The 27,881-nt window shown below is 43.4% G+C and overlaps 1 protein-coding gene across 5 annotated transcripts in view; it reads left to right on the forward strand.

The window, feature by feature from the left end:
• Window positions 1-26,069, forward strand: part of LOC143288318 (protein yippee-like 2) — a 29,249-nt gene extending 3,180 nt beyond the window's left edge. For 3 of the 5 annotated variants that reach the window (XM_076596690.1, XM_076596689.1, XM_076596687.1), the window contains exons 2-5: window positions 3,022-3,362; window positions 11,823-11,866; window positions 13,013-13,121; window positions 20,174-26,069. In XM_076596690.1, coding sequence (XP_076452805.1) covers window positions 3,258-3,362; window positions 11,823-11,866; window positions 13,013-13,121; window positions 20,174-20,263 — 348 coding nt within the window. In that variant the 5' untranslated portion in view covers window positions 3,022-3,257 and the 3' untranslated portion in view covers window positions 20,264-26,069. Of the gene's footprint in view, window positions 1-3,017; window positions 3,363-11,822; window positions 11,867-13,012; window positions 13,122-20,173 lie in introns of all 5 variants that reach the window. The other 2 variants (XM_076596688.1, XM_076596686.1) reach the window with 1 other exon arrangement.
• The last annotated feature ends 1,812 nt before the right edge of the window (window positions 26,070-27,881 follow it).

A 27,881-nucleotide genomic window follows, 5' to 3' on the forward strand; every position in this document is an offset into this window, starting at 1 on the left:
GGTGGGGTTAGACATTTTTGTCTATCGTGCTTTTTTCGATTGGAGCAGTTGACGATGTGCCAACCTTCCGCTGGCTCGTCCAGATACGAGATCGTGCAAAGTGGTAGACTACCAAGCAATACAGTGGCTATTTTTGGAACAAGGCTTGCCTGTGAGCAGAAGACATGGCAGTCGGGTTGGTGGGGGTTGGCAGATTGTTGTTGCTGAGTGCACGCACGTTTTGCCAGCCACTAGGTGCAACGTGCAACAGGCTTGTTGACGATATATGCTGTTTGAATTCAGGGTCGCTTACGTAGGACTTCCATTTCGACTGAAACAAAATTATTGTCAGTGACACATAATTAAAGTGCACCAAAGCAGATGTGGCACGGACACCAAGTCGTGATCAACAAGGAAGGTTTCATTTTCCTTGACCTCTTGGAAGGGGTTTAGAGCGGTTGATTGTTTTGTTTTGGATCCTGTTTGGATCATTGTGTTCATGGTTGCAGATTACTCAGTGTATTATTTTCCTCTTCCCATTTACGTAATTAGCATCATGAACTCTCTTCTCTCTTTCTCGCTGGCATGCACGCTTACACACACTCGCACACAAGCACACACACACACACACACACACACACACACACACACACACACACACACACACACACCCTTATTTTCTTCTTTCCTTAAACATTTACATTGACATGATAATTGTAACTCTCATGCCTCTCTCTCTCTCTCTCACTCGCACACACAAACACGCATACAAACACACACACACACACACACCCCTTATTTTCTTCTTTCCTTAAACATTTACATTGACATGATAATTGTTAATCTCATGCCTCTCTCTCTCTCTCTCACTCACACACACAAACACACATACACGCACACACACACACACACACACACAGAGGAGCAGATTGGCACCCTTAGTTGTGGACAAATATTTATCAGTGTTGCAAATTCTTGATTATCATGACAAGTTTCTCAATCACAAGTGGACTGTTTGAAATGGAATCGAAAAGGCTTTTGGTCAGAAAAAAGTGTCTTGATTATCTGTTGTTTGTCGTATTTGAAATTCTAGTAGTAGTACTGTATGTAGTAATTAGTATAGTAGTTAAACTTATTGCAGATAACTCTGGCAATCATTATAGGTCTTTCAATTGTGTGTACTCTATTTAGCTGTTGTAATTTTTGTTGATATACTGTTAATTTATCTCTGGAGTCAAAAACTCATTTTCTGGCGGTTGCTCACACATTGAATTTGAAATATGTGTGCAGAATTAATTTGAGTTGTTTTTCACAAACCAGTGTACCTGATCATGCAGATACATACATGCCATATTAACACAAGAAATCAGTTGCTGTGGATCAAAAAATACCATGTGAACATTTTGAGCATAGTGTTGATGACGCAAACCAAGTTGCAGAAATGAAGATGAACTTCTTTTTTTCTCATCAGTATTTTTTTTAAATTTCTCATGAAAACACAGAATTCTGTGTCATAATTTATGTCCAAATGTTTTATATCGATAGCTTCAACTTAAGAGAAATGAAAAGGTCTCGAAAGGCAGCTTTTTTTTTTTTTTTAATTGTTAATAGTACACCAGTGATTCTGCACTTTTTTGTTGAAAGAAGTATGAGCATCTGTTTGTTTATAAACATCACATTCCTCTTAACACGAAAGAAATGAGTTGAATGTTCAAGCCTGTAATGTAGTCACAGATAATTGACATAGCTGTACAAGGGATGTGGAGTGGGAGAGAGAGAGGGGGGGGGGGGGGGGGGGGACGGAGGGGGTCAAAAGTTGATTGAGAATTGAGACAACTGAAACTGTTGTTTACTTGTAGTACTGACAATGCTTCAGCAGTTTTGTCAATAGTTAAAGCATGACTGAAGAGGAAAAGCAGATCCTGTGTATGCCTGCCATTTTGCTTATTATACGCAAAAAATGTGACTGTCACTGAGTCAGTGTATGATTGCCTGTTTGTGTTGTCAGATTCTTTTCCTTAAAGTCTGTTTTAATTAATAACGCAGCTGATGATCTAAAGCTGAATGTAAATCAGTATAACTGCAGTGTTTATGAGTTTGCTGTCTTGAAACACATTTTAAAAGATTTAGTTTCAGAGGAAAGTTGTTTAGGGTTATTTTTTTATGTAAAGTTGCATTGTTTTATATTATATCAGGTTATAATATATGTTAGGGACTTTGGCCCAGGACTCCTTTCCATGCAGTGTGTCCATTATGTCAGTGTGTGAATGGTTGTGTACATCCAGGATAGGTCTTCATTCACACCTAGGAACCCACTCCAGCAAAAAAAAACAAAAAAAAAGAAAAAAAAAGAAAGAAAGAAGTCTGCTTTAGCTACTAACATTTATCATGCCGATGAGAGACTCGGCATATATTACACTTACAGCCATTTGTGTGTTTGCTGGGTTTTCATTGTTGTTATTTTTTTTTGTTTTTGTGTCCTTTGTTTCCTCCTCCATTTCTTACTGATTCTCTCCAACCTGCTTATTGAGTTATTCCTCTTGTTATTGTTTTTTGTTTGTTTGTTTGTTTTTTTTTACACACTGTAATCCCACATTCTGTATGTCTCATCCTCCCTTGTCCCTATACATACTAGATGAACTACATGAAGGTTGCACAAAAAAACAATGAAGGTTGCACAAAAAAAAAAAAAAGCAAAAAACCATATCAGATTCAATTTGCTGTTGTTTTTTTCCCACTCTCAGAGCACTGGCTGAATCAGACCTTGAACTTTTGATCCAGTTGTCAGGGTTTGGTCCCCTGTGAAGGCCTGGTGTCTTGTCCTGGGAAAGGCGCTTCACTCCGGATTTTCCTCCCTTCACCCAGGGGTGACTGGGTACATGACTTGGTTGGTGAAGGTCATAACGGCAGGAGAGGTCTGGGACACGCCTTCCCATGCCAAGCCCTAGACGCAGTGGAAATGATTTCACTGCTTCGATAGCCATAAAATGCTATTGGACCTTTAATCTTAACCTTTTAACCTTTTTTTTTTCTCCTAGCAAGTGAGCAGTCAAGAGCTTCAAGGCAAGACGGCTCCTCACCTCCATCCTGTCTACTACTACGACTACGACTGCTAGCCCCCCTCTCGCCGCACGCACCCCTTCCTTCCCTGGCTGTGACAGAGACTGTGGACCAAGCCAGCAGCCAAGACGGGTTGTTCATTCGTCTGCTTGTTTGGCCCCCTCCTCCACCTCCGCCTGCCCCGCCAGTCCATTCGATGTCTGTCCAGCTCCGCCAACATGGTGAAGACGTTTCAGGCCTACCTGCCCACCAAGTGCCACCGCACCTATAGCTGTGTGCACTGCCGCGCCCACCTCGCCAACCACGATGAGCTCATTTCCAAGGTCGGTTGGCATTAGGTTTTAAAAGCACCTTAATCACCACATTGAATTGGATCATGCAGAGAGAGAGAGAGGCAGCAGAAGGGTTAAGATGCTTTCTTGCCAGTACAAGTGTCCATAAGGGTCTTGTTTCGAAACCCTGCTCTGACCCTTTTTTTTTTCCTTGGTTTGGCTTGGAGAAATTAAACTGAGCATCTTCAGTCATTTGGATGAGACGATAAACCAAACTGAGATCCCGTATGCAGCACACGCTTAGCAAACTGAATAAGAACCCATGACAGCAGAAGTAGTCTTCTGGCAAAATTCCGTAGAAGAAATCCACTCTTACATACACAGGCATGTATGCAATCACTCAGGGCCTGGTTAACCCTTTCATGGCCAGAGGTGCAGAGCTAGCTGACTGTACAAACCAGCTGAGCAGCAGTACACTTCTGTCTAAACCAGCTGTGCAGAAGAGGAAAAACTGTCACCACCAACCCACTTTAACCTGCCATAACTTTGCTTTTATTCATTGAATCTTCTTCATTCACAGTTCATTTTAAAGGGCAATGAATGCAAATTATGATAAGCATGATTATTTGTATGAACACATTGAATGAATTTTGAAGTCAGTTGATGAAAATGAAAAAGTATGGTTGAGTCTTTTTCACATATTCTTAGTTGTTTTAAACATAAAATACACCATTTCAAGTGCAGAATGAATACACAGACTGGGACAGATGAGAAGAACACACACACACACACACACACACACACGCACACATACGCGCACACACACACACACACACACACACACACACACACACACACACAATCACCAGGAATTCCATAGGGAAAACACCACCACCATACACTCATTCTCGACTGGTCTGGCGAATTCTTCTCCACTGTCACTGTCAGCAATCGGCACTCCAGCGGGTGAATTATCGTCTAAATTCATTTGCAGTGCCTCCCACCCTTTCATTTGTTTCATGAAGTGCTGGCCATGCTTCGACTGGAGAAATCTGCTAAATGAATTCGCAAATATTCATCAATGTGTGCCAGCTTGCAACTCAAACATAGAATAGACATTCCGGAAACATGTGAACATTTCGAACTTGTGTGGTTTCACGAAAAGATGAATGAGCAAGGTTGGTAACTCTAGTGTACAGGTCGCCGATCAGCTCCTGAGGTGTTGAGCGTACAGGTCGCTGATCAGCGTCTGAAGCGTTCAACTAGGAAGTTGCCAATCGGCTCCTGAACCATCGAAAGGGTTAAGAGGTTAGGTCATGTTGCTTGTCAAATATATGATTATGCCCAGCAGATATGGTCTGCTGTATATGGACTTGTCCAAACACGCTGGTGCCTCCTTGTGAAACTGAAATGTGCGCTATACTGTGTCCCACTTTTGCAGACTACAGCAGGGGTTTGATTCCAATACAAACTACCAGTCTGCCCTAGTAGCCTCCCTTAGTATTCGTCTCATTGTTGGATGCTTTGATTCCATTATTTTACATTGTCATCAGAGATGGTGCTGCATATGTCAACAGAAGGGAGGCAATATGTACTAAGGGAGGCTACTAGCTGAAACTACCTTTGACATCTCTGCTGAGACAGGCTGGCAGTTTACACAAGACAGGAATTGGACCCCAGCTGGAGTCTGCACCAGTGGGTCACGGTATGCAGGTCACATTTGGGCAGTTCTGCAGTGGCTGACATACATGTACAGTCTTATTACATTTTTTCTTTATCAAAAAAATTGTTTGCAGTTGTTTTGCCAGCTTGTCCCCTTTGAGACTGCGCTTAATCAGTCATCAGCTGACTGCTGTTCTTTACAGTGCAGTGCAGTGCAGTGCAGTACAGTACAGTACAGTACAGTACAGTACAGTACAGTACAGTGACATACCAGAGTTTCGGTTTAGCTCAGGCCAGCATGGGTCGTTTGACCAGTTCACTGCAAAACCATTAGGTCATTTTCTGGTTAATGGGTCAGGAAAAACAACCCCTAGTTTCTATTCCCGGCGCCTTCTTTGGGCCACCCACACCCCCAGAATTTGTAAATGTTGAATTTGTACTTTGTCCATTACACTTGCTGGTATGTGAATTGGTTTATATATCATATAATGTATGTGTATGTTTGTGTGGTAGTATGTAAAGCAACCGTGTGCTAATATTTGCTGTGTCATGATGGACATGGCAAATACAACACAGTTATAGATAACTAAACCTTATTACTGAAACATGCCGTTTCCTAATGAACACAGAAAGTGCGACCTAATCATAGCCAAACTATACTTTTGAAATACTGGTTTTGGCTGACTGTTTGGTAAATGTTCACAGTTGCTAAATGGCTCCAAGATTTCCCAAAGTAGCATTGCAGCATTATGTGTGGACCTGTTTAATTTCGTTCTGGTTTGTACACCGGAAGGCAAAATCAAATTTACTGAGATAATAGTATCTCTGTCTGTAGGTGTAAGCTGGGTTATGAAAACACAAACATGTCCTGAAAACAAAATATGGCTACTAAAATGACTAAATGAAAATAGCCATGCATGCAGAAGTGCGCAGTGTGTATCTTGATGTCAGTTTTAGCCAGAAGGGTCAGGCTCTTCCATGACATCAAAGAAGTCAACCCGGAAATAGCCCATGAATGCTGAAGAAATCTCTCATATTGAAACCCTCGAGATGTTTGCAGAATGGAAGAGATTGAAACTGTTCCAACACTTATTTGATCTCTCTTGACATTCAGTGATTCACGGATTCAGCACCTCCTTTTAGCAACACACTCCATGATGTGGAGGATCATTTCTTTGTCAGAGCCTTTCTCAGTTGAGGAGACCGGTGGGAAAGTGAAAAGCTAAACTGGCACTGTGTTCTACTGCTTTTGACAGTATGCAAGCAATGATGATGCATTTTTGTGTAAACTTTCATTTTTTGTTTCCCGGCTCAGTCAAGTTTGAATTTTTTTTTTTTTTTTCACAGTGTTGGTCTGCTTGATGTCGAATTGCAGAGAAAAACAATGACAAAATGTTTTTTTTTCTGAGTTTGAAACTGCGGTCAGGATTGTGCAGCAGCCCTTTTAGAATGACCAGTTTTATGAAAAATTCATGTCAGGTGCTGCCACATCGGTGTGTCATTTCAAATTTGTACATGTCACTGGCGGACGACTGTCACAAAACCTAAACCTTGAAATGTTATACAATGGAATTCAACAGAATACAATGCAGTACAGTACAATACAGTACACAGTGCAAGCACACACACTCACTGTATCTTACTTCCATTATCAAAACCAGATCTCATCTGGATCAGAGCAGTGTTGTGCTCTTGTCTGGTCTCCCAGCTTCTGTTCTATCTAGGCCAGAAATCGGGTGACCTGTTAACCAGCTAATTAACAGGGGTAGTTAATTAAGAGGTTGTCATGAGTGTTGTGGTGAGGTCGGACTGCCGTTGGTAAGGCGACGAGGTGAGAAAAACCTCGTATTATTGACGCCGAAATGCAAGACGAGCTTACATTTGTTTCAGTGTGTATCATGAAGTATCTGTGTTATCAGGCAGATATTGTCAGTGCAGTGAGGTGATTCCAACATTCATCAGTCTGTACTTTACGCCTGTTGTTTCCGTGTAAAGAGGTCACAGAAAAGGCCACAGAAAGACGCACATGCTGGTGGAAAACAGGATAGCCTGCCCCTGTGCAGGCTGCTTATCTTATCTTACCTAGCCTGAAGGTCGGGCTGGTGGTGGTGTTTATGTCTTTTCTATCTACTGTAGTGTGTACTGTAGCAGGTAACCAGCTGGTGGTGTTTATGTCTTTTCTATCTACTGTAGTGTGTACTGTAGCAGGTAACCAGCTGGTGGTGTTTATGTCTTTTCTATCTACTGTAGTGTGTACTGTAGCAGATAACCAGCTGGTGATGTTTATGTCTTTTCTATCTACTGTAGTGTGTACTGTAGCAGATAACCAGCTGGTGATGTTTATGTCTTTTCTATCTACTGTAGTGTGTACTGTAGCAGATAACCAGCTGGTGATGTTTATGTCTTTTCTATCTACTGTAGTGTGTACTGTAGCAGATAACCAGCTGGTGGTGTTTATGTCTTTTCTATCTACTGTAGTGTGTACTGTAGCAGGTAACCAGCTGGTGGTGTTTATGTCTGTTCTATCTACTGTAGTGTGTACTGTAGCAGGTAACCAGCTGGTGGTGTTTATGTCTTTTCTATCTACTGTAGTGTGTACTGTAGCAGGTAACCAGCTGGTGATGTTTATGTCTTTTCTATCTACTGTAGTGTGTACTGTAGCAGATAACCAGCTGGTGATGTTTATGTCTTTTCTATCTACTGTAGTGTGTACTGTAGCAGATAACCAGCTGGTGGTGTTTATGTCTTTTCTATCTACTGTAGTGTGTACTGTAGCAGATAACCAGCTGGTGATGTTTATGTCTTTTCTATCTACTGTAGTGTGTACTGTAGCAGGTAACCAGCTGGTGGTGTTTATGTCTTTTCTATCTACTGTAGTATGTACTGTAGCAGATAACCAGCTGGTGATGTTTATGTCTTTTCTATCTACTGTAGTGTGTACTGTAGCAGATAACCAGCTGGTGGTGTTTATGTCTGTTCTATCTACTGTAGTATGTACTGTAGCAGATAACCAGCTGGTGATGTTTATGTCTTTTCTATCTACTGTAGTGTGTACTGTAGCAGATAACCAGCTGGTGGTGTTTATGTCTGTTCTATCTACTGTAGTATGTACTGTAGCAGATAACCAGCTGGTGGTGTTCATGTCTTTTCTATCTACTGTAGTGTGTACTGTAGCAGATAACCAGCTGGTGGTGTTCATGTCTTTTCTATCTACTGTAGTGTGTACTGTAGCAGATAACCAGCTGGTGGTGTTTATGTCTGTTCTATCTACTGTAGAATTTACTGTAGCAGGTAACCAGCTGGTGATTATTATGTCTCTGTATCTACTGCAGTATGAGCTGTAGCAGATAACCAGCTGGTGGTATTTGTCTTTTCTATCTACTGTAGTATGTACTGTAGCAGATAACTAGCTGGTGATGATTATGTCTCTGTATCTACTGCAGTATGAGCTGTAGCAGATAACTAGCTGGTGATGATTATGTCTCTGTATCTACTGCAGTATGAGCTGCAGCAGATAATCTGGCAATGGTTCTGTCCCATCTTGTCCTTGAGCCCAAAGAAGACAGTTGGTGGTTTTGGTTGTGTGGTTTTTTATGTCTCTCATTCCACTTGCCTGAAAAGGAATGTTTCATTCTGTGTGCACAGTTGTTTGCTGTGTGGATAGTTATTGTACTTTTTTTTCTTTTTTTTTTCTTTTTAAGCCTTTTCTTCTTTCTTTTTTTTTAAGTTTGAGAGCAACTAGTACTAATACATAGTAAATTAGTGTACGGTGTGTTTGCATCCTTGTCTGCATCAGTGCGCGGGTTGGAGAATTTGAGGCAAGATACGTTCAGTAATTGTGTATACACAGGTTTTACAATAGCATTTTGTTTGTAATTTCTTACTCTTGTGCCATTGAACTTTGCACCGGAATGGACGGAGGCTTTCTGACCTAAAAAATGTGCAAAGGTAAATTACAATTAAACGGCAGAATGACAACAATAGGAACTTTGCCTCAGTACAAAGTGATCATGGTGACTGAAAGGCATCAGTTTATGGCACTCCCCCAAGCTATCTGACAGACGTGATCCACAGACTGAAAGGCATCAGTTTATGGCGCTCCCCCAAGCTATCTGACAGATGTGATCCACAGACTGAAAGCCTTTCACATCAGTTTATGGCACTCCCCCAAGCTATCTGACAGACGTGATCCACAGACTGAAAGGCATCATCAGTTTATGGCGCTCCCCCAAGCTATCTGACAGACGTGATCCACAGACTGAAAGGCATCATCAGTTTATGGCGCTCCCCCAAGCTATCTGACAGACGTGATCCACAGACTGAAAGGCATCATCAGTTTATGGCGCTCCCCCAAGCTATCTGACAGACGTGATCCACAGACTGAAAGGCATCATCAGTTTATGGCGCTCCCCCAAGCTATCTGACAGACGTGATCCACAGACTGAAAGGCATCATCAGTTTATGGCGCTCCCCCAAGCTATGTGACGGACGTGATCCACAGACTGAAAGGCATCATCAGTTTATGGCGCTCCCCCAAGCTATGTGACAGACGTGATCCACAGACTGAAAGGCATCATCAGTTTATGGCGCTCCCCCAAGCTATGTGACAGACGTGATCCACAGACTGAAAGGCATCATCAGTTTATGGCGCTCCCCCAAGCTATGTGACAGATGTGATCCACAGACTGAAAGGCATCATCAGTTTATGGCGCTCCCCCAAGCTATCTGACAGATGTGATCCACAGACTGAAAGGCATCAGTTTATGGCGCTCCCCCAAGCTATCTGACAGACGTGATCCACAGACTGAAAGGCATCAGTTTATGGCGCTCCCCCAAGCTATCTGACAGACGTGATCCACAGACTGAAAGGCATCATCAGTTTATGGCGCTCCCCCAAGCTATCTGACAGATGTGATCCACAGACTGAAAGGCATCATCAGTTTATGGCGCTCCCCCAAGCTATCTGAACAGACTTGATCCACAGACTGAAAGGCATCATCAGTTTATGGCGCTCCCCCAAGCTATCTGACAGACTTGATCCACAGACTGAAAGGCATCATCAGTTTATGGCGCTCCCCCAAGCTATGTGACAGACGTGATCCACAGACTGAAAGGCATCATCAGTTTATGGCGCTCCCCCAAGCTATGTGACAGATGTGATCCACAGACTGAAAGGCATCATCAGTTTATGGCGCTCCCCCAAGCTATCTGACAGATGTGATCCACAGACTGAAAGGCATCAGTTTATGGCGCTCCCCCAAGCTATCTGACAGACGTGATCCACAGACTGAAAGGCATCAGTTTATGGCGCTCCCCCAAGCTATCTGACAGACGTGATCCACAGACTGAAAGGCATCATCAGTTTATGGCGCTCCCCCAAGCTATCTGACAGACGTGATCCACAGACTGAAAGGCATCAGTTTATGGCGCTCCCCCAAGCTATCTGACAGATGTGATCCACAGACTGAAAGGCATCATCAGTTTATGGCGCTCCCCCAAGCTATGTGACCGACGTGATCCACAGACTGAAAGGCATCATCAGTTTATGGCACTCCCCCAAGCTATCTGACAGACGTGATCCACAGACTGAAAGGCATCATCAGTTTATGGCGCTCCCCCAAGCTATCTGACAGATGTGATCCACAGACTGAAAGGCATCATCAGTTTATGGCGCTCCCCCAAGCTATCTGACAGACGTGATCCACAGACTGAAAGGCATCATCAGTTTATGGCGCTCCCCCAAGCTATCTGACAGACGTGATCCACAGACTGAAAGGCATCAGTTTATGGCGCTCCCCCAAGCTATCTGACAGATGTGATCCACAGACTGAAAGGCATCATCAGTTTATGGCGCTCCCCCAAGCTATCTGACAGACGTGATCCACAGACTGAAAGGCATCATCAGTTTATGGCGCTCCCCCAAGCTATCTGACAGACGTGATCCACAGACTGAAAGGCATCAGTTTATGGCGCTCCCCCAAGCTATCTGACAGATGTGATCCACAGACTGAAAGGCATCATCAGTTTATGGCGCTCCCCCAAGCTGTCTGACAGACGTGATCCACAGACTGAAAGGCATCATCAGTTTATGGCGCTCCCCCAAGCTATCTGACAGACGTGATCCACAGACTGAAAGGCATCATCAGTTTATGGCGCTCCCCCAAGCTATCTGACAGATGTGATCCACAGACTGAAAGGCATCATCAGTTTATGGCGCTCCCCCAAGCTGTCTGACAGACGTGATCCACAGACTGAAAGGCATCATCAGTTTATGGCACTCCCCCAAGCTATCTGACAGACGTGATCCACAGACTGAAAGGCATCATCAGTTTATGGCGCTCCCCCAAGCTGTCTGACAGACGTGATCCACAGACTGAAAGGCATCATCAGTTTATGGCGCTCCCCCAAGCTATCTGACAGACGTGATCCACAGACTGAAAGGCATCATCAGTTTATGGCGCTCCCCCAAGCTATCTGACAGACGTGATCCACAGACACATTCCACCTTTCATCTCCATTCTTCTCACGGCTTCCGATACCCGTCTTCTTGACATTCTCTCCTGTCAGAACAAAGTCCCTTTCTCTTTTCATGTCCCAAATGTCTGGAACCAGCCAACACTCTCTGCGGATTGAGCACTCTTCTTCCTCCACTTCATCCCAAGTCTTTTCTGAAAACCCACTTCTGTTGTGCATGCAAGTGTGATTTTGTTTACCTGTTTTTATAAAGTGCCCAGAGTCATAGTATGAGATTATTCTTTCTCATTATTATTTTGTCCATAATTGTGAATGCTGCGAGTCTTGTGGGTAAGTTGATGTCAACTTTGAACAGCTTGTTGTTTATGTTTGCAGTCATTCCAAGGCAGTCAGGGACGTGCCTACTTGTTCAATTCCGTGTAAGTTGCCATTTTCATTTTCATGAGATATTACGTATTTTGGAAAGGATCAGATTAAAGAAGGTAACTCTCCCAATTCAAGAATCTTGTTCCTTTTCTCAGAAATTGACACACCAGTAGATGATTCCTGGAAATAATACATACTAGAAATGAAACTGTTTTCAGTGTCCAAAACATGCACATAAAAAAAAAGGGGGACACACACACACACACACACACACACACACACACATGATCATGCATATGCCAACATGTGGAAATGAAAGGGTTTGGAAGGAAAAGGGATGGTGTCTACAAAAAGAGGGGATACATCAATATCATGGGGGGGTGTGGGGAAGGGGGATTTTTTGGGCAGTTTTCCTGAGGAGTAACTTGAAAGGATTATAGTCGTTGTGGTGCAAGGTTATTATAGCATTACATGACCGGCACAATAGCCCAGTGGTTAAAGCATAGGACTTTCAGTCTGAGGGTCTTGGGTTTGAATCTCAGTAATGGTGCCTGGTGGGTAAAGGGTGGAGATTTTTCCAATCTCCCAGGTCAACATGTGAGCAGACCTGCTAGTGCCTGAACCCCCTTTGTGTGTATACGCATGTTAAAGATCCTGTGATCCATGTCAGCGTTCGGTGGGTTATGGAAACAAGAACATACCCAGCATGCACAACCCTGAAAACAGAGTATGGCTGCCTATATGGCATGGTATAAACAGTCGTACATATGAGCCCACTCATGTGCTTACGAGTGAACGTGGGAGTATCAGCCCATGAATGAAGAAGCCTGAAGGTATTATTACATGATCCTCTACAACACGACAAACGTTACTTGTGCAATCGCAGGCTCATTGTTGACACTATCCTAAAATGATCATTTGCAATATAAAAAGAGATTGAAATTAGTCAAACACGAATTTCCAGTAACTGACAATAGATTAAAACAACCCCCCCCCCCCCCCCACCAAGCCACACATACACATGTTAAGACAATAGAGTGTTGCATAACAAGATTTACAACAACAACAACAACAAAAAATCCAAATAAATGGTATATATAACTAGAATAAAATGCACACACCCACACACGCACACACATACGCACACACACACACACACACACACACACACACTCACTCATGATGACTGGTGGTTGCAGTGTGAACGTGGGCTGTGGACCGGCTGAAGAGCGAGTGCTGCTGACGGGGTTGCACGCGGTGGCTGACATATACTGCGAGTGCTGCAAGACCACGCTTGGCTGGAAATACGTACGTTGACATCGGAGGGGGGGGGGAGGGGGGGGGCTGGCCGACAGACAGTCACTTGCGTCATGACTTCTGTCTGTCTGTCTGTCTTCATTGATAGATATGGATTTTTTTTCCCCCCATTGCACAGAAGGTTCTGTTCTTTTCAGTACAACACAAATCAAAAATTCACATTCAGCACATAATGGTTCAGTAACATTCGACGTTCGATGAAGTCGTCACCACTGACAGTTACATTTGGTAATGACTGTGGTGCACAAATAAGTCAACATCACCTGTACATCACCAGTGCGGGGTTTGCTTTCATTACATAATCAGAATGTAGACATGCAGTATTACCATAACCAGCAAGACTGACTCGTAGCCTAGGTTGTTGACAAGAGTGTGAGTTACTGCAAGGGTTTTCCTTTTGTATAATTACCCCCCCCCCCCCCCCCCCCAGGCCTTTCTCCCCAACCCCCTTACAGTCTCAAAACCATGACTCACCCATGTCCCACACAGTCCTATCGCTTGCTCTGTGTCTTTTATTGATGTGGATAGTTGTATATGTAGCTCCAATGATTGATTGATTGATGTGGATATTTCTGTATGTAGTGCCGATGATTGGTTTATTGATATGGATATTTATATATGTAGCATCAATGATTGGTTGATTGATATGGATATTTGTATGTAGCGCCAATGATTGATTGATATGGATATTTGTATGTAGCGCCAGTGATTGATTGATTGTTATGGACATTAATATGTAGCCCCAATGATTGATTGATATGGATATTTAAACATGTAGCGCCAATGATTGATTGATTTGGATATTTATGTATATTGTGCCGATGATTGATTGATTGATATGGACATTAATATGTAGCTCCAATGATTGATTGATTGACAGATATTGATATGTACCACCAATGATTGATATGGATATTTGTATGTGTGGTGCCAATGAATGAATGATTGATGTAGATATTTATTTGAAGTGCTTATTCTCTGAGAGAGACCAAGGTCTGAGTACCTTTACAAACGCACAGTCGTTTGCACAGCACTCTGTCTACCTGGGTAGAGCCCAGCGAGAGGTGCTGCCTGAAGGCGGCACTCCTCATTCATTTCCTGCATCGTTCAGTTTGGAATCACACACACAGAAGTATGCATGTGCGCATATATAGATAGATATATATATATGCCTGCTGGGTGCATTTAACACACCAAACCTCGTATCATCTCATCTGAATGACTTTGCGTCCAGACAAGCACTTAAGGTCTAGTGTTTAGGTTGGGAGGGGGGTGTGAATTCTGACCAGTGGGGTATTTGAACCCATGCAGTGAGATTCTCTCACTTTATCAGCGGATGTGTTTCCACTGGGCCTCCTCTGTATGAGGAAGGAGAGAGAGTGAATAGGTGTGGGGTGGGGTGGGGGTGGGGGGGGGGGGGAAGAGAGGGGTCATGAGTGGTTCATGTAACTTGTAACTTCTTTCATGTAAAGCGCCCTGAGATCCTAGAGAGAAATGGCACCATGAAGACCTGCTTTGTTCCCGTTGTTGTTGTTGTTGTTGTCAGTGACTGATTGCGTGTGTGGTGTTGTTGTGACTGATTGTGTTGTGTGTGTGGTGTTGTTGTGACTGTGTTGTGTGTGTGATGTTGTCAGTGACTGATTGTGTGTGTGGTGTTGTTGTGACTGATTGTGTTGTGTGTGTGGTGTTGTTGTGACTGTGTTGTGTGTGTGATGTTGTCAGTGACTGATTGTGTTGTGTGTGTGGTGTTGTTGTTGTGACTGATTGTGTTGTGTGTGTGGTGTTGTTGTTGTGACTGATTGTGTTGTGTGTGTGATGTTGTCAGTGACCGTGTTGTGTGTGTGGTGTTGTCAGTGACTGATTGTGTTGTGTGTGTGATGTTGTCAGTGACCGTGTTGTGTGTGTGGTGTTGTTGTTGTGACTGATTGTGTTGTGTGTGTGATGTTGTCAGTGACCGTGTTGTGTGTGTGGTGTTGTTGTTGTGACTGATTGTGTTGTGTGTGTGATGTTGTCAGTGACCGTGTTGTGTGTGTGGTGTTGTTGTCAGTGACTGATTGTGTTGTGTGTGTGGTGTTGTTGTTGTGACTGATTGTGTTGTGTGTGTGATGTTGTCAGTGACTGATCGTGTTGTGTGTGTGGTGTTGTTGTTGTGACTGATTGTGTTGTGTGTGTGATGTTGTCAGTGACCGTGTTGTGTGTGTGGTGTTGTTGTTGTGACTGATTGTGTTGTGTGTGTGATGTTGTCAGTGACCGTGTTGTGTGTGTGGTGTTGTTGTTGTGACTGATTGTGTTGTGTGTGTGATGTTGTCAGTGACCGTGTTGTGTTGTGTGTGTGTTGTTGTCTGTGACTGATTGTGTTGTGTGTGTGGTGTTGTTGTGACTGATTGTGTTGTGTGTGTGATGTTGTCAGTGACTGATTGTGTTGTGTGTGTGGTGTTGTTGTGACTGATTGTGTTGTGTGTGTGATGTTGTCAGTGACTGTGTTGTGTGTGTGGTGTTGTCAGTGACTGATTGTGTTGTGTGTGTGATGTTGTCAGTGACCGTGTTGTGTGTGTGGTGTTGTCAGTGACTGATTGTGTTGTGTGTGTGGTGTTGTTGTCAGTGACTGATTGTGTTGTATGTGTGGTGTTGTTGTTGTGACTGATTGTGTTGTGTGTGTGATGTTGTCAGTGACTGATTGTGTTGTGTGTGTGATGTTGTCAGTGACTGTGTTGTGTGTGTGATGTTGTCAGTGACTGATCGTGTTGTGTGTGTGGTGTTGTCAGTGACTGATGTGTTGTGTGTGTGATGTTGTCAGTGACTGATTGTGTTGTGTGTGTGATGTTGTCAGTGACTGTGTTGTGTGTGTGATGTTGTCAGTGACTGATCGTGTTGTGTGTGTGGTGTTGTCAGTGACTGATTGTGTTGTGTGTGTGGTGTTGTCAGTGACTGATTGTGTTGTGTGTGTGGAGTTGTTATTGTGACTGATTGTGTTGTGTGTGTGATGTTGTCAGTGACTGATTGTGTTGTGTGTGTGATGTTGTCAGTGACTGATTGTGTTGTGTGTGTGATGTTGTCAGTGACTGATTGTGTTGTGTGTGTGTGGTGTTGTTATTGTGACTGATTGTGTTGTGTGTGTGATGTTGTCAGTGACTGATTGTGTTGTGTGTGTGTGGTGTTGTTATTGTGACTGATTGTGTTGTGTGTGTGATGTTGTCAGTGACTGATTGTGTTGTGTGTGTGGTGTTGTCAGTGACTGTGTTGTGTGTGTGGTGTTGTCAGTGACTGATTGTGTTGTGTGTGTGATGTTGTCAGTGACTGATTGTGTTGTGTGTGTGATGTTGTCAGTGAGTGACTGATTGTGTTGTGTGTGTGATGTTGTCAGTGACTGATCGTGTTGTGTGTGTGTTGTTGTCAGTGACTGATTGTGTTGTGTGTGTGGTGTTGTCAGTGACTGATTGTGTTGTGTGTGATGTTGTCAGTGACTGATTGTGTTGTGTGTGTGGTGTTGTCAGTTACTGATTGTGTTGTGTGTGGTGTTGTCAGTGACTGATTGTGTTGTGTGTGTGGTGTTGTTGTTGTGACTGTGTTGTGTGTGTGTTGTTATTGTGACTGATTGTGTTGTGTGTGTGATGTTGTCAGTGACTGATTGTGTTGTGTGTGTGGTGTTGTTATTGTGACTATGTTGTGTGTGGTGTTGTCAGTGACTGATTGTGTTGTGTGTGGTGGTGTTGTCAGTGACTGTGTTGTGTGGTGGTGTTGTCAGTGACTGTGTTGTGTGTGGTGTTGTCAGTGACTGACTGTGTTGTGTGTGGTGTTGTCAGTGACTGATTGTGTTGTGTGTGGTGTTGTCAGTGACTGACTCTGTTGTGTGTGATGGTGTTGTCAGTGACTGTGTTGTGTGTGTGGTGTTGTCAGTGACTGACTGTGTTGTGTGTGTGGTGTTGTCAATGACTGACTGTGTTGTGTGTGGTGTTGTCAGTGACTGATTGTGTTGTGTGTGGTGTTGTCAGTGACTGACTGTGTTGTGTGTGGTGTTGTCAGTGACTGTGTTGTGTGTGGTGTTGTCAGTGACTGATTGTGTTGTGTGTGGTGTTGTCAGTGACTGACTGTGTTGTGTGTGGTGTTGTCAGTGACTGATTGTGTTGTGTGTGGTGTTGTCAGTGACTGATTGTGTTGTGTGTGGTGTTGTCAGTGACTGTGTTGTGTGTGTGGTGTTGTCAGTGACTGACTGTGTTGTGTGTGGTGTTGTCAATGACTGACTGTGTTGTGTGTGTGGTGTTGTCAGTGACTGATTGTGTTGTGTGTGGTGTTGTCAGTGACTGACTGTGTTGTGTGTGTGGTGTTGTCAGTGACTGATTGTGTTGTGTGTGTGGTGTTGTCAGTGACTGATTGTGTTGTGTGTGGTGTTGTCAGTGACTGATTGTGTTGTGTGTGTGTGGTGTTGTCAGTGACTGACTGTGTTGTGTGTGTGGTGTTGTCAGTGACTGATTGTGTTGTGTGTGGTGTTGTCAGTGACTGATTGTGTTGTGTGTGGTGTTGTCAGTGACTGTGTTGTGTGTGGTGTTGTCAGTGACTGACTGTGTTGTGTGTGGTGTTGTCAGTGACTGATTGTGTTGTGTGTGGTGTTGTCAGTGACTGACTGTGTTGTGTGTGGTGTTGTCAGTGACTGATTGTGTTGTGTGTGGTGTTGTCAATGACTGACTGTGTTGTGTGTGGTGTTGTCAGTGACTGATTGTGTTGTGTGTGGTGTTGTCAGTGACTGATTGTGTTGTGTGTGGTGTTGTCAGTGACTGACTGTGTTGTGTGTGTGGTGTTGTCAGTGACTGACTGTGTTGTGTGTGTGGTGTTGTCAGTGACTGATTGTGTTGTGTGTGTGGTGTTGTCAGTGACTGACTGTGTTGTGTGTGGTGGTGTTGTCAGTGACTGACTGTGTTGTGTGTGTGGTGTTGTCAGTGACTGTGTTGTGTGTGTGGTGTTGTCAGTGACTGATTGTGTTGTGTGTGGTGTTGTCAGTGACTGATTGTGTTGTGTGTGTGGTGTTGTCAGTGACTGACTGTGTTGTGTGTGTGGTGTTGTCAGTGACTGATTGTGTTGTGTGTGGTGTTGTCAGTGACTGATTGTGTTGTGTGTGGTGTTGTCAGTGACTGACTGTGTTGTGTGTGTGTGGTGTTGTCAGTGACTGATTGTGTTGTGTGTGTGGTGTTGTCAGTGACTGACTGTGTTGTGTGTGTGGTGTTGTCAGTGACTGACTGTGTTGTGTGTGTGGTGTTGTCAGTGACTGACTGTGTTGTGTGTGTGTTGTTGTCAGTGACTGATTGTGTTGTGTGTGTGGTGTTGTCAGTGACTGACTGTGTTGTGTGTGGTGTTGTCAGTGACTGTGTTGTGTGTGGTGTTGTCAGTGACTGACTGTGTTGTGTGTGTGGTGTTGTCAGTGACTGACTGTGTTGTGTGTGTGGTGTTGTCAGTGACTGATTGTGTTGTGTGTGGTGTTGTCAGTGACTGACTGTGTTGTGTGTGGTGTTGTCAGTGACTGACTGTGTTGTGTGTGGTGTTGTCAGTGACTGATTGTGTTGTGTGTGGTGTTGTCAGTGACTGACTGTGTTGTGTGTGGTGTTGTCAGTGACTGATTGTGTTGTGTGTGGTGTTGTCAATGACTGACTGTGTTGTGTGTGGTGTTGTCAGTGACTGACTGTGTTGTGTGTGGTGTTGTCAGTGACTGACTGTGTTGTGTGTGGTGTTGTCAGTGACTGACTGTGTTGTGTGTGGTGTTGTCAGTGACTGTGTTGTGTGTGGTGTTGTCAGTGACTGACTGTGTTGTGTGTGTGGTGTTGTCAGTGACTGACTGTGTTGTGTGTGTGGTGTTGTCAGTGACTGTGTTGTGTGTGGTGTTGTCAGTGACTGATTGTGTTGTGTGTGATGGTGTTGTCAGTGACTGACTCTGTTGTGTGTGATGGTGTTGTCAGTGACTGATTGTGTTGTGTGTGGTGTTGTCAGTGACTGACTGTGTTGTGTGTGGTGGTGTTGTCAGTGACTGACTGTGTTGTGTGTGGTGTTGTCAGTGACTGATTGTGTTGTGTGTGGTGTTGTCAGTGTGTGTGGTGTTGTCAGTGACTGATTGTGTTGTGTGTGGTGTTGTCAGTGACTGATTGTGTTGTGTGTGGTGTTGTCAGTGACTGTGTTGTGTGTGGTGTTGTCAGTGACTGACTGTGTTGTGTGTGTGGTGTTGTCAGTGACTGTGTTGTGTGTGGTGTTGTCAGTGACTGACTGTGTTGTGTGTGGTGTTGTCAGTGACTGACTGTGTTGTGTGTGGTGTTGTCAGTGACTGATTGTGTTGTGTGTGGTGTTGTCAGTGACTGTGTTGTGTGTGTGGTGTTGTCAGTGACTGATTGTGTTGTGTGTGGTGGTGTTGTCAGTGACTGAGTTGTGTTGTGTGTGGTGTTGTCAGTGACTGATTGTGTTGTGTGTGGTGTTGTCAGTGTGTGTGGTGTTGTCAGTGACTGTGTTGTGTGTGGTGGTGTTGTCAGTGACTGACTGTGTTGTGTGTGTGGTGTTGTCAGTGACTGATTGTGTTGTGTGTGGTGTTGTCAGTGACTGTGTTGTGTGTGGTGTTGTCAGTGACTGATTGTGTTGTGTGTGGTGTTGTCAGTGACTGATTGTGTTGTGTGTGGTGTTGTCAGTGACTGTGTTGTGTGTGGTGTTGTCAGTGACTGATTGTGTTGTGTGTGTGGTGTTGTCAGTGACTGATTGTGTTGTGTGTGTGGTGTTGTCAGTGACTGATTGTGTTGTGTGTGTGGTGTTGTCAGTGACTGATTGTGTTGTGTGTGTGGTGTTGTCAGTGACTGATTGTGTTGTGTGTGGTGTTGTCAGTGACTGATTGTGTTGTGTGTGGTGGTGTTGTCAGTGACTGATTGTGTTGTGTGTGTGGTGTTGTCAGTGACTGATTGTGTTGTGTGTGTGGTGTTGTCAGTGACTGATTGTGTTGTGTGTGTGGTGTTGTCAGTGACTGACTGTGTTGTGTGTGGTGTTGTCAGTGACTGACTGTGTTGTGTGTGGTGTTGCAGGAGCATGCGTTTGAGTCAAGCCAGAAGTACAAGGAAGGGAAGTACATCATCGAGCTGGCCCACATGATCAAGGACAATGGGTGGGAGTGAGGGGGAGGGGGGGTTGGGAGTTGGTGGGGGGAGGAGGAGGTGGGGGGAAGGGAGCATCTGTCAGTCGACACCCTGCTGCTACCACTGCCGCCGCCAGCCACCACCACCACCACCACCCCTCCCTCTTCAACCTCTTTCGATCACCCAGCCACCCCCTTATTTCACTCTCCACCCCCCTCAGTGGACCACCAAAGGAAGAAGAACCCTGCTCTTGGCTTCCTCCCCCTCCCCCTACCTAGCTGCCAGGCGTGATGTAGGAGAGAGGAGTGCTGCATATCCCCCACAACCCCTCCCCCTCAACCACCTCCTACCCCACCCCCCACCAGGCTGTGGAAGGCTGGTGGCCCTGCCCAGCCTGCAGGATGATGATGATGATGATGACAGTGTGTCCGTGTGAGTGGGACCATCTTACGCAGCAAGCAGTCTTCAAGTCGAGCAAGCAAGCGACCTCACAGCTAGCTGGCGTCTCCCCCCCCCCACCCCACCACCACCACCACCCCCACCCCCAGCTGCTTTAAAAAAAAAAAAATTATTTTGTCATCATCTGCTGTCCCCAGCACCACGACTTGCTCATCATCATCCACCGGCGTTGAAGGGAGAGAGGAGTGGGAAGGAGAGTGTTTGGGGATTGTTCTGTTTGAGACTGTGTTGAGACTGGTTTTTTTGGGGGGGTGGAGGGTGGGGGAGGGCTGCGGCTCCCCCCCACCCCCCCTCTCTGCCCCCTCCAAACCCCCTTCGTCGACACCCTGGCAAAAATTCCAGGTCATGGATTTTTTGTGTGCATTTTCAACACAACAAAAGTGGACAGCTCCCAGAATGGAGTTCAAGGTCACGTGTGCTGACCTCTCACTGAAAGGTCATGCTGGGGAGGTGGGGGGGGGGGGGGGGGGTGGCGGGAGGAGCTGTCCAGGTTGGCTGGCCATTGTTACAGTGGTTTTTGGTTCTTGATCGATCGATTGATGCATGATATTTGAAGACCTTTCTCTCTCTCTCTCTCTCTCTCTCTCTCTCTCATTTTAAAGATTTTAATTTTGGTTTTACATTGTAATGCTTCCTCCTTGATCTAAAGAAGTTAAAAAGAAAAGAAGAAGAAAAAAAAGGGGGAAAGATGCTGCATGTTTGATTGATTGAATATAAAGTTAACTGAATGATTAAAAGTCCAGTCCCACCCCCCCAGCCCCCTGTACCCAGGTGTGTTTACCTGTCAGACTTTTTTTTTTTTGCTTTCTTTTCTTTTCTCTACATAATAGAATATTTGTTGACAAGTGGAAAGGTGCCAGAGACGCTGAATCAAACTGTGCCTGCAGGCAAACGGACAGTGACGACACGGTTAATCCCTGGAGCTTCAAGTTCAAATTTGAACCTTTTTGTACACTGTGATAGATCTCCGTTTGGATTGTTCCTTCAGTTCCAAGTGGCTTTGACCACTGGGTTGAGTTTCATTTCTGTGTAATTCCTCGTCACCTTTTATCGTCTCGGAAGAAAAAAGAAAGAAAGAAAGAAAAAAAATAGAAGAAAAGAAATGCTGAGACACATTCCCCAGCTATCAGAATAAGCGAGTCCTGATAATTCTTTCTATCACCCCCCTGCTCCACCAGTTTTAATTAATCACTGGCTCTCTGAGAGCTTTTTTACCTTCCATATTTACCTCTACCTTCAATACAAAAACAATCGAGTGGTCAAACTAAATCTACACAGGTAAACTGGTTCAGTCACGACGTCTCTGTTTATGGAGATACTGTTTTTTAAACAAAAATATCCTGATAAAATGAGCAGCTAACTTGATGTGTGGTCACACGTGAGCCTTGACATTTGCCTGTCTTTTGAAGATAGAGGGGCATATGATATTAATATAACTATGTATACACACATATAAAGCAAGGAAAAAGAAAGAAAGAAAAATTGAACAAAACGAAAAAAAAGAAGAAAAACTTAGGAAAAAAAAACAAAAAACAATACCCGCGAGCGCTTTCAAATCAACAAGTATGTTGTAAATGATGCAGTGATCTTATATTTTCATCGTCTCATCATGCAGTGGTACTCTCCAAACTTTACAGTCATCCCATTTTCCCTCCATTGTATCAGATTGTAGCTTTCTAGTATACTATTATTATTTTAGAAATATAAAGATTTACACGCAAAAAACAAACGAGCAAGAAAAATGACAGTTTTGTTTTCTGTGCTTGACTGACAAAAAGTGAAATTCCACTGACCCGAAAATCCCACGTGAAATTTGCACGCGAGTTTGGCGCCGCAAGAAAAATAATTGCATTAGTTTTTTTGTCATCGTTTAAACTCGTAGACCCAAAGTTTGCTCAGACTTGGCTGCATATCTTTGGTTTGGCACAAGGAAACGAAACATGCAGAGTTTCAAGGTCAAGTAAGCCCGGTGTTAGAGATGTGTTCAAGTCTAGTTGAACAATTGGGAGAAACTGAAATTGGGTCTTTCTGTAAGAACGTCACTTTGCATGATACATAGTCAGCTTTTTGATTAAATCATGCTGGTAGACATGTGGAGAAATTCAGAGAGGTAATTAGGATCCTTTTTAGAAAATTTCCTTTCAGTGCATGTCACTGAGAACTTTCTATATTTTTTGTTGTTGTTTTTTACCAATAGTCCCGGACAATGTCAAAAAAAAACCCCACTTGATAACCATTGAAGAAAAGCAAAAGTTAGCATAAAACTGTTAACCGTGCATAAACAAAGCAGATACACATGGATACTCATGGACATGCATATTCCAGTTTTCATTGACCCAGTAATCTCAGCTAGCCTGTCCTGACAGTGGAAACAAAAGATTTATTTTTTTATGACTTTTAATTCATTATTCCCTTCTCTCACAAAGATGAGAGCCAAAAAGTCGTCTTTTTTTTTTTCCTTTTTTTTTTTTTTTTTTAAATTGTACACAATCACTCACAAAGCATGCGAGTCCAGTTTTTTATTTTTGTATGTATGAATATATATATCTTCTCTTTTTCAAAGCAACTTTCTTGTCATGGACTTGTAGATTTTTTGTTGTTGTTGTTGTTCTCTTTCTAACGGCATTGGATGCTAAACACAATGCAAAAAAAGAAGAAAAAAAAGTGTGCCAACAAAAGTTGACAGGCTTTGATGTGTTTTACCTGTCGGGTAACATCACACCTCAACAGAGTGGATTCACACGAACTTGTCACAAGTCTCATTCTGGGGGGAAAAGAAAAAAAAAAATCTACACAGAGCTGGCAAGAAATGTTGTGGTCGTGTCACTGTTGACAGTGAGGACGATGGACAGAAACAAGTGGATTGGTTGGTTGGTTGGTGGTTTTGTTTTTTTCCGGTGTGGTGCTGGCCGTTTCCAGGCGGAGTACAGGAACTGAAATGGATTGGGTTTGGGATTGTTTTGTGTTTTTTTCTTCAATGTGGCCGCTGGCTGTTTTTGAGACAGTTGATGGATGTGGATTGTTGGGGTGTTGGTTTGTGTTTTTTTCGCTGTGGTGTTTTCCAGGATCTCAAAACGGATGGAGGTGGAGAGTGTGTACAAGGACTTTTTCTGAACGCCAGCCTGTCTGCTCACACAGGTGAAGGACTGTCCTCCAGTAACGAGTTGAATGAAGAGGACATGGCGCGGGACTTCTTCTACTACGCCGTTATCCAGGAGCCAACAACTGTCATTGCTCGTTTCTTTTTTTGTTTGTTTCGTTTTGATTTGCCACCTGGAAGATTTTTTATTTTTATTTTTTTTTATTTTTAAGAATGTTTTGTTTTCGATTAGAAGATGTTCCCGGGGAAGAAGGGAGGGACAGGTGTGTGGTTTGTTATTGTGGAGTGGGAAGAGAGTTGGCGCTCTTCCCTTGTCTTGTGCTTGCAGGCCTGTTGGAGGGACGGATGATGATCCTTTCCAGGAACAGGACACGCCAAGGTGGCTGTCTTGTTGATGTTGTTGTTGCTCTGCCCAGTGACTGCCCGCACACCCACTGTGTCTGGAATGTCATGAGCCCTCTGTTAATCCTTTGTCATCAAGTAGAGAGGTTCCCTAACAAAGTCTTTGTTCATTTGGTAACACTCGGATTTGTAGAGTCTTTGTTCATTTGATAACATTCAGTGTGAAAAGCTGTAGGGAAGACTTGATTTTATAGAGTTAGGATTTGTTTCACCCACTGTGTGGATGTGTGTTTGGATTGTTTGCAACAGAAATTGGTGTCTTTGGTTTTCACTTGTTCCTAGAGTGTTTGAGTCTGCAGTGGAAGTGGGGTGAAGAAGATATGGCATGATTGGTTTGGGCAGTGCATCTTGTTTCCCTTCCATCCACACACAATTAGTTGCAAGGTTCTGATGTTTTATTTGTGGTCACATCCCATTCCTTTATTCCCCCCCCCCCCCCCCCCCCCCCCCTTTTTTTTTTTTTTTTTTTTTTTTCATTATGAGCATGTCACAAGTTTTAGAAATGATTATACCTTGTTGTTCAGGAAGAATTCTCTGGTGAAAGAGTATGCTTTTGGCTTTTTCAATAATCAGCTGCCTGCCACAGCCCCAAGTCACTTTAGTCACTGTTCTGTCGGAACTTTCTGTAGTTTCTGTAGAGTTTCCTTTCTCCCCCCTGCACCCCTACTTTTTTTTTTCTTGTGGTGGTGGTGGTTTGGCGAGCTGCAGTTCATAGTAAAATTTGTACACCAGGGCTTCTGATGAGTGAAACAAAAATTGTGTGCAGCTGGCAGGGATTTAGTAGTGAGCCACAGGCTGCCTTTTTTTTCCCAGAGGGTCACTCCAGCACTGTCACATTCAGATATCTGCATTGCTACACCTGCACAAAATCTGACATACATCCGCTGGTCGTCATCAAGGTTTCTGGGCCATGAAGTGGCCAAGGAAAATGGCCATTCCTCATAACAGACAATCTGAGCATCTGTTCTTTGTATCGAATCGCAGTGCAGACTGATTCTCTGACACTAACAATTTTGCTCATTCCAGAACATCCAAGGAACCCACTCAGTAAACACACAGTGCGTCTTATCCTTTTTCAAAATGTCAGGGGGATGCATATGTAGAGTTCCTTGTTTAACATGGTTGATTTTTTTTTTTTTTTTTCAATGGAGTTGAGCAGTCCTGATAGGCCCTGTGTGGTCAGCTGGACTTGCAGCAGCAGTGTGGAATGGGATGTGCACTTTTACAGAAGCCCTGTGTTGTGAGGTTTGACCACGGCAAGCCTGTTGCATCCATGTGGACATGTCCAGCCTCTAGGTTCTGCTGCTTGTGTCGTGCTGTGCTCGCTTCTCTGACAAAGAGAGGGACTGTCGTTCTCTGCCACAGCTGTCGTCGTGAACCAACCATGCACGTGTGTGTGTGTGTGAGTGACAGATAGACCAGCATCTTGTATCCTCCACTTCTTTCTTCTTTCTTTGGTCATCAGATTTCCAATCATTTTGTACCCAGGTGTGGTTTCTTTTTGTTTTGGGGTTGATTTTTCTTCAACCATTTCAGAATATTGTACCCATCATATTCATGTATGTACGTGCACACACAATTATGTATGAGGTATGCATTGCCTTGAGGGGTTTGTGTAAATGTTGATTATGATGGATGTATTCGAACTGGTGTTTTGTGTGTGTTCAAGAATGATTGGAACAAGAGTTATCTGTTTGTGAAAGTATGTATACAGATGCACCTGAATCTGTGAAAGTATGTATACAGATGCACCTGAATCTGTGAAGATGGAATAAGTACTTGTGTGAATTTTGAGAGTTGAGACAAAAGAATAATTTTATTATCATGTGTGGGTTACTTGTGAGAATGTAAAATGTTGAGACTGAGAATATACTATGTAATATTTGCGAGTTTTTGTGAATTGCTGAGTGGATTGAGAACATTTATTGCATGTGGAATGTTGATGCGAATGAAAAAGAGAACGATAAACAATCTGGCTGAATGTGCTTGCGTGTGTATGTGCATATATGTAAGTCTGCAAACGAGCCCACCCTAAACTGTAATTGGTTGGAGGTTCATGGGTGTGCATAGCTTTGTAAGGAAACTAACCATAACACCTGATGGGTTGGAGGTTTTTGTGCATGTGTGTGTGTGTGTGCGCAAGTTTGCAAAGCAAAGAAACTTAACCATAAACGGCGTACACAATGTCTAAAGACTTGTCTCTCCTTCCGTGTCGGTTCTAGTCTTCTCGTCTTGCTATATATATATATGTAGCCATGGTTGATAACTTGTGCCCATCACGTTGAGTCACGAGTCGTCCGTGTGCTGTTTTCTGTGCTGTGCTAACCATGATGTCGTGTCCATCAACTGAGCTCTGACCACCACATTGGACTTCATGCCTAGCTTGGGTCAGGTATCAGCTAACCCCAATTTTTTTTTCTTCTTTTTTTTTTTTTTTATAGCAGATGTGGTGTAGCGTTTATGGATCAGTCTGCACGCTTTGACGCCTCTTTGGAACTGAATTGTCTGGCATTTTGCAGAAACTGATGTACACAGTCTTAGATCTTATCATCATCACTCATCGTCATCATCATTGTCGTCACTATGATATATATTATTGGTGTGTGATGTATATTTTGTTCACTAAGAAGACAATAAAAAAAAGTATACAAAAAAAGAAACGCAAAAAACATCACCATCAGAATCAATCATATAAATATATATATATATGTGTGTGTAATTATGATATCTCTATAAAAAAAAAAAAAAAGTTAAAGATTGGTATTGTGTGTGTGTGTTTTTCATGTCATTTTGTATTATTATGACAACGCATATCAGTTCTGGGGGTTTTTTTTTGCGTTTTTTTTTTTTTGTTTGTTTGTTTTTTTAAAGAAGAAAAAAAATCCTGAGTCCATTCTGGAAAGTTTTGTTGCGGGGGGAAAAAAATGACTTGGTTGTTGTCAAGATTTCGTTTAAAATGTACTTCTTATTTTTCTATTTTCTGTCTTTTTTTTTTTCTTCAGTGTTGTCAGCGTTTATGACATCTTCACTTGAAGGAATATGCAGTGATTGTAACAGCATAGGTGCTGCAACTCTTTGGTTTTGTTGGGGTTTTTTGTTGGTTTTGTTTTCTATTTGTTTTTCTTTTTTTTCACTCAGTCATTGGGGAAACCATTACAGTCTTTTTGTTTCGTCTTTGCCAAAAAAAGAATATAAAGAAAAATAAAATACCTTCACCTGCCGTGTCAAGAAGCAGAATTACATGAATTGAAAAGGAAGAGAAGATCGAGACAGAGAGAAAAGATCAAGAAGGAAAAGAGAAAAAGTAAAATAAGTATGGTAGATTTTTTCCCCGGACAGTGTGTAATCTTTTAAATGGCGTAGCGGTACACTGCAAGGGAAACGGATCTGCCAGTCATTATCAGCTGGTACAAAAACCCCTAAACCTTTTTAGCTGACCAACAAAACTGAAGTTAGCTTGGAAATATACACTGTCAGTTCTGTTTCCAAGGTTTCTCTCACTTCCGTCTTTTGTGTCATTGGGTTTGTTTGGTTTTTTTTTTTTGGGGGGGGGGGGGGGGGGGGGGTAGGAAGGCTGGTTCTAACTTTTTTAAGGATATGGGTTTGTCATAATGTGGGAAAGTCGGGGGGGGGGGGGGGGGGGGGGGGGGGGCAGTGTCTCTTGGGCTGGAAAAGTCTTTTTTTGGGAGGGGGGGA

Source organism: Babylonia areolata, chromosome 12 (assembly GCF_041734735.1).
Source record: "Babylonia areolata isolate BAREFJ2019XMU chromosome 12, ASM4173473v1, whole genome shotgun sequence".
NCBI lineage: Eukaryota > Metazoa > Mollusca > Gastropoda > Neogastropoda > Buccinidae > Babylonia > Babylonia areolata.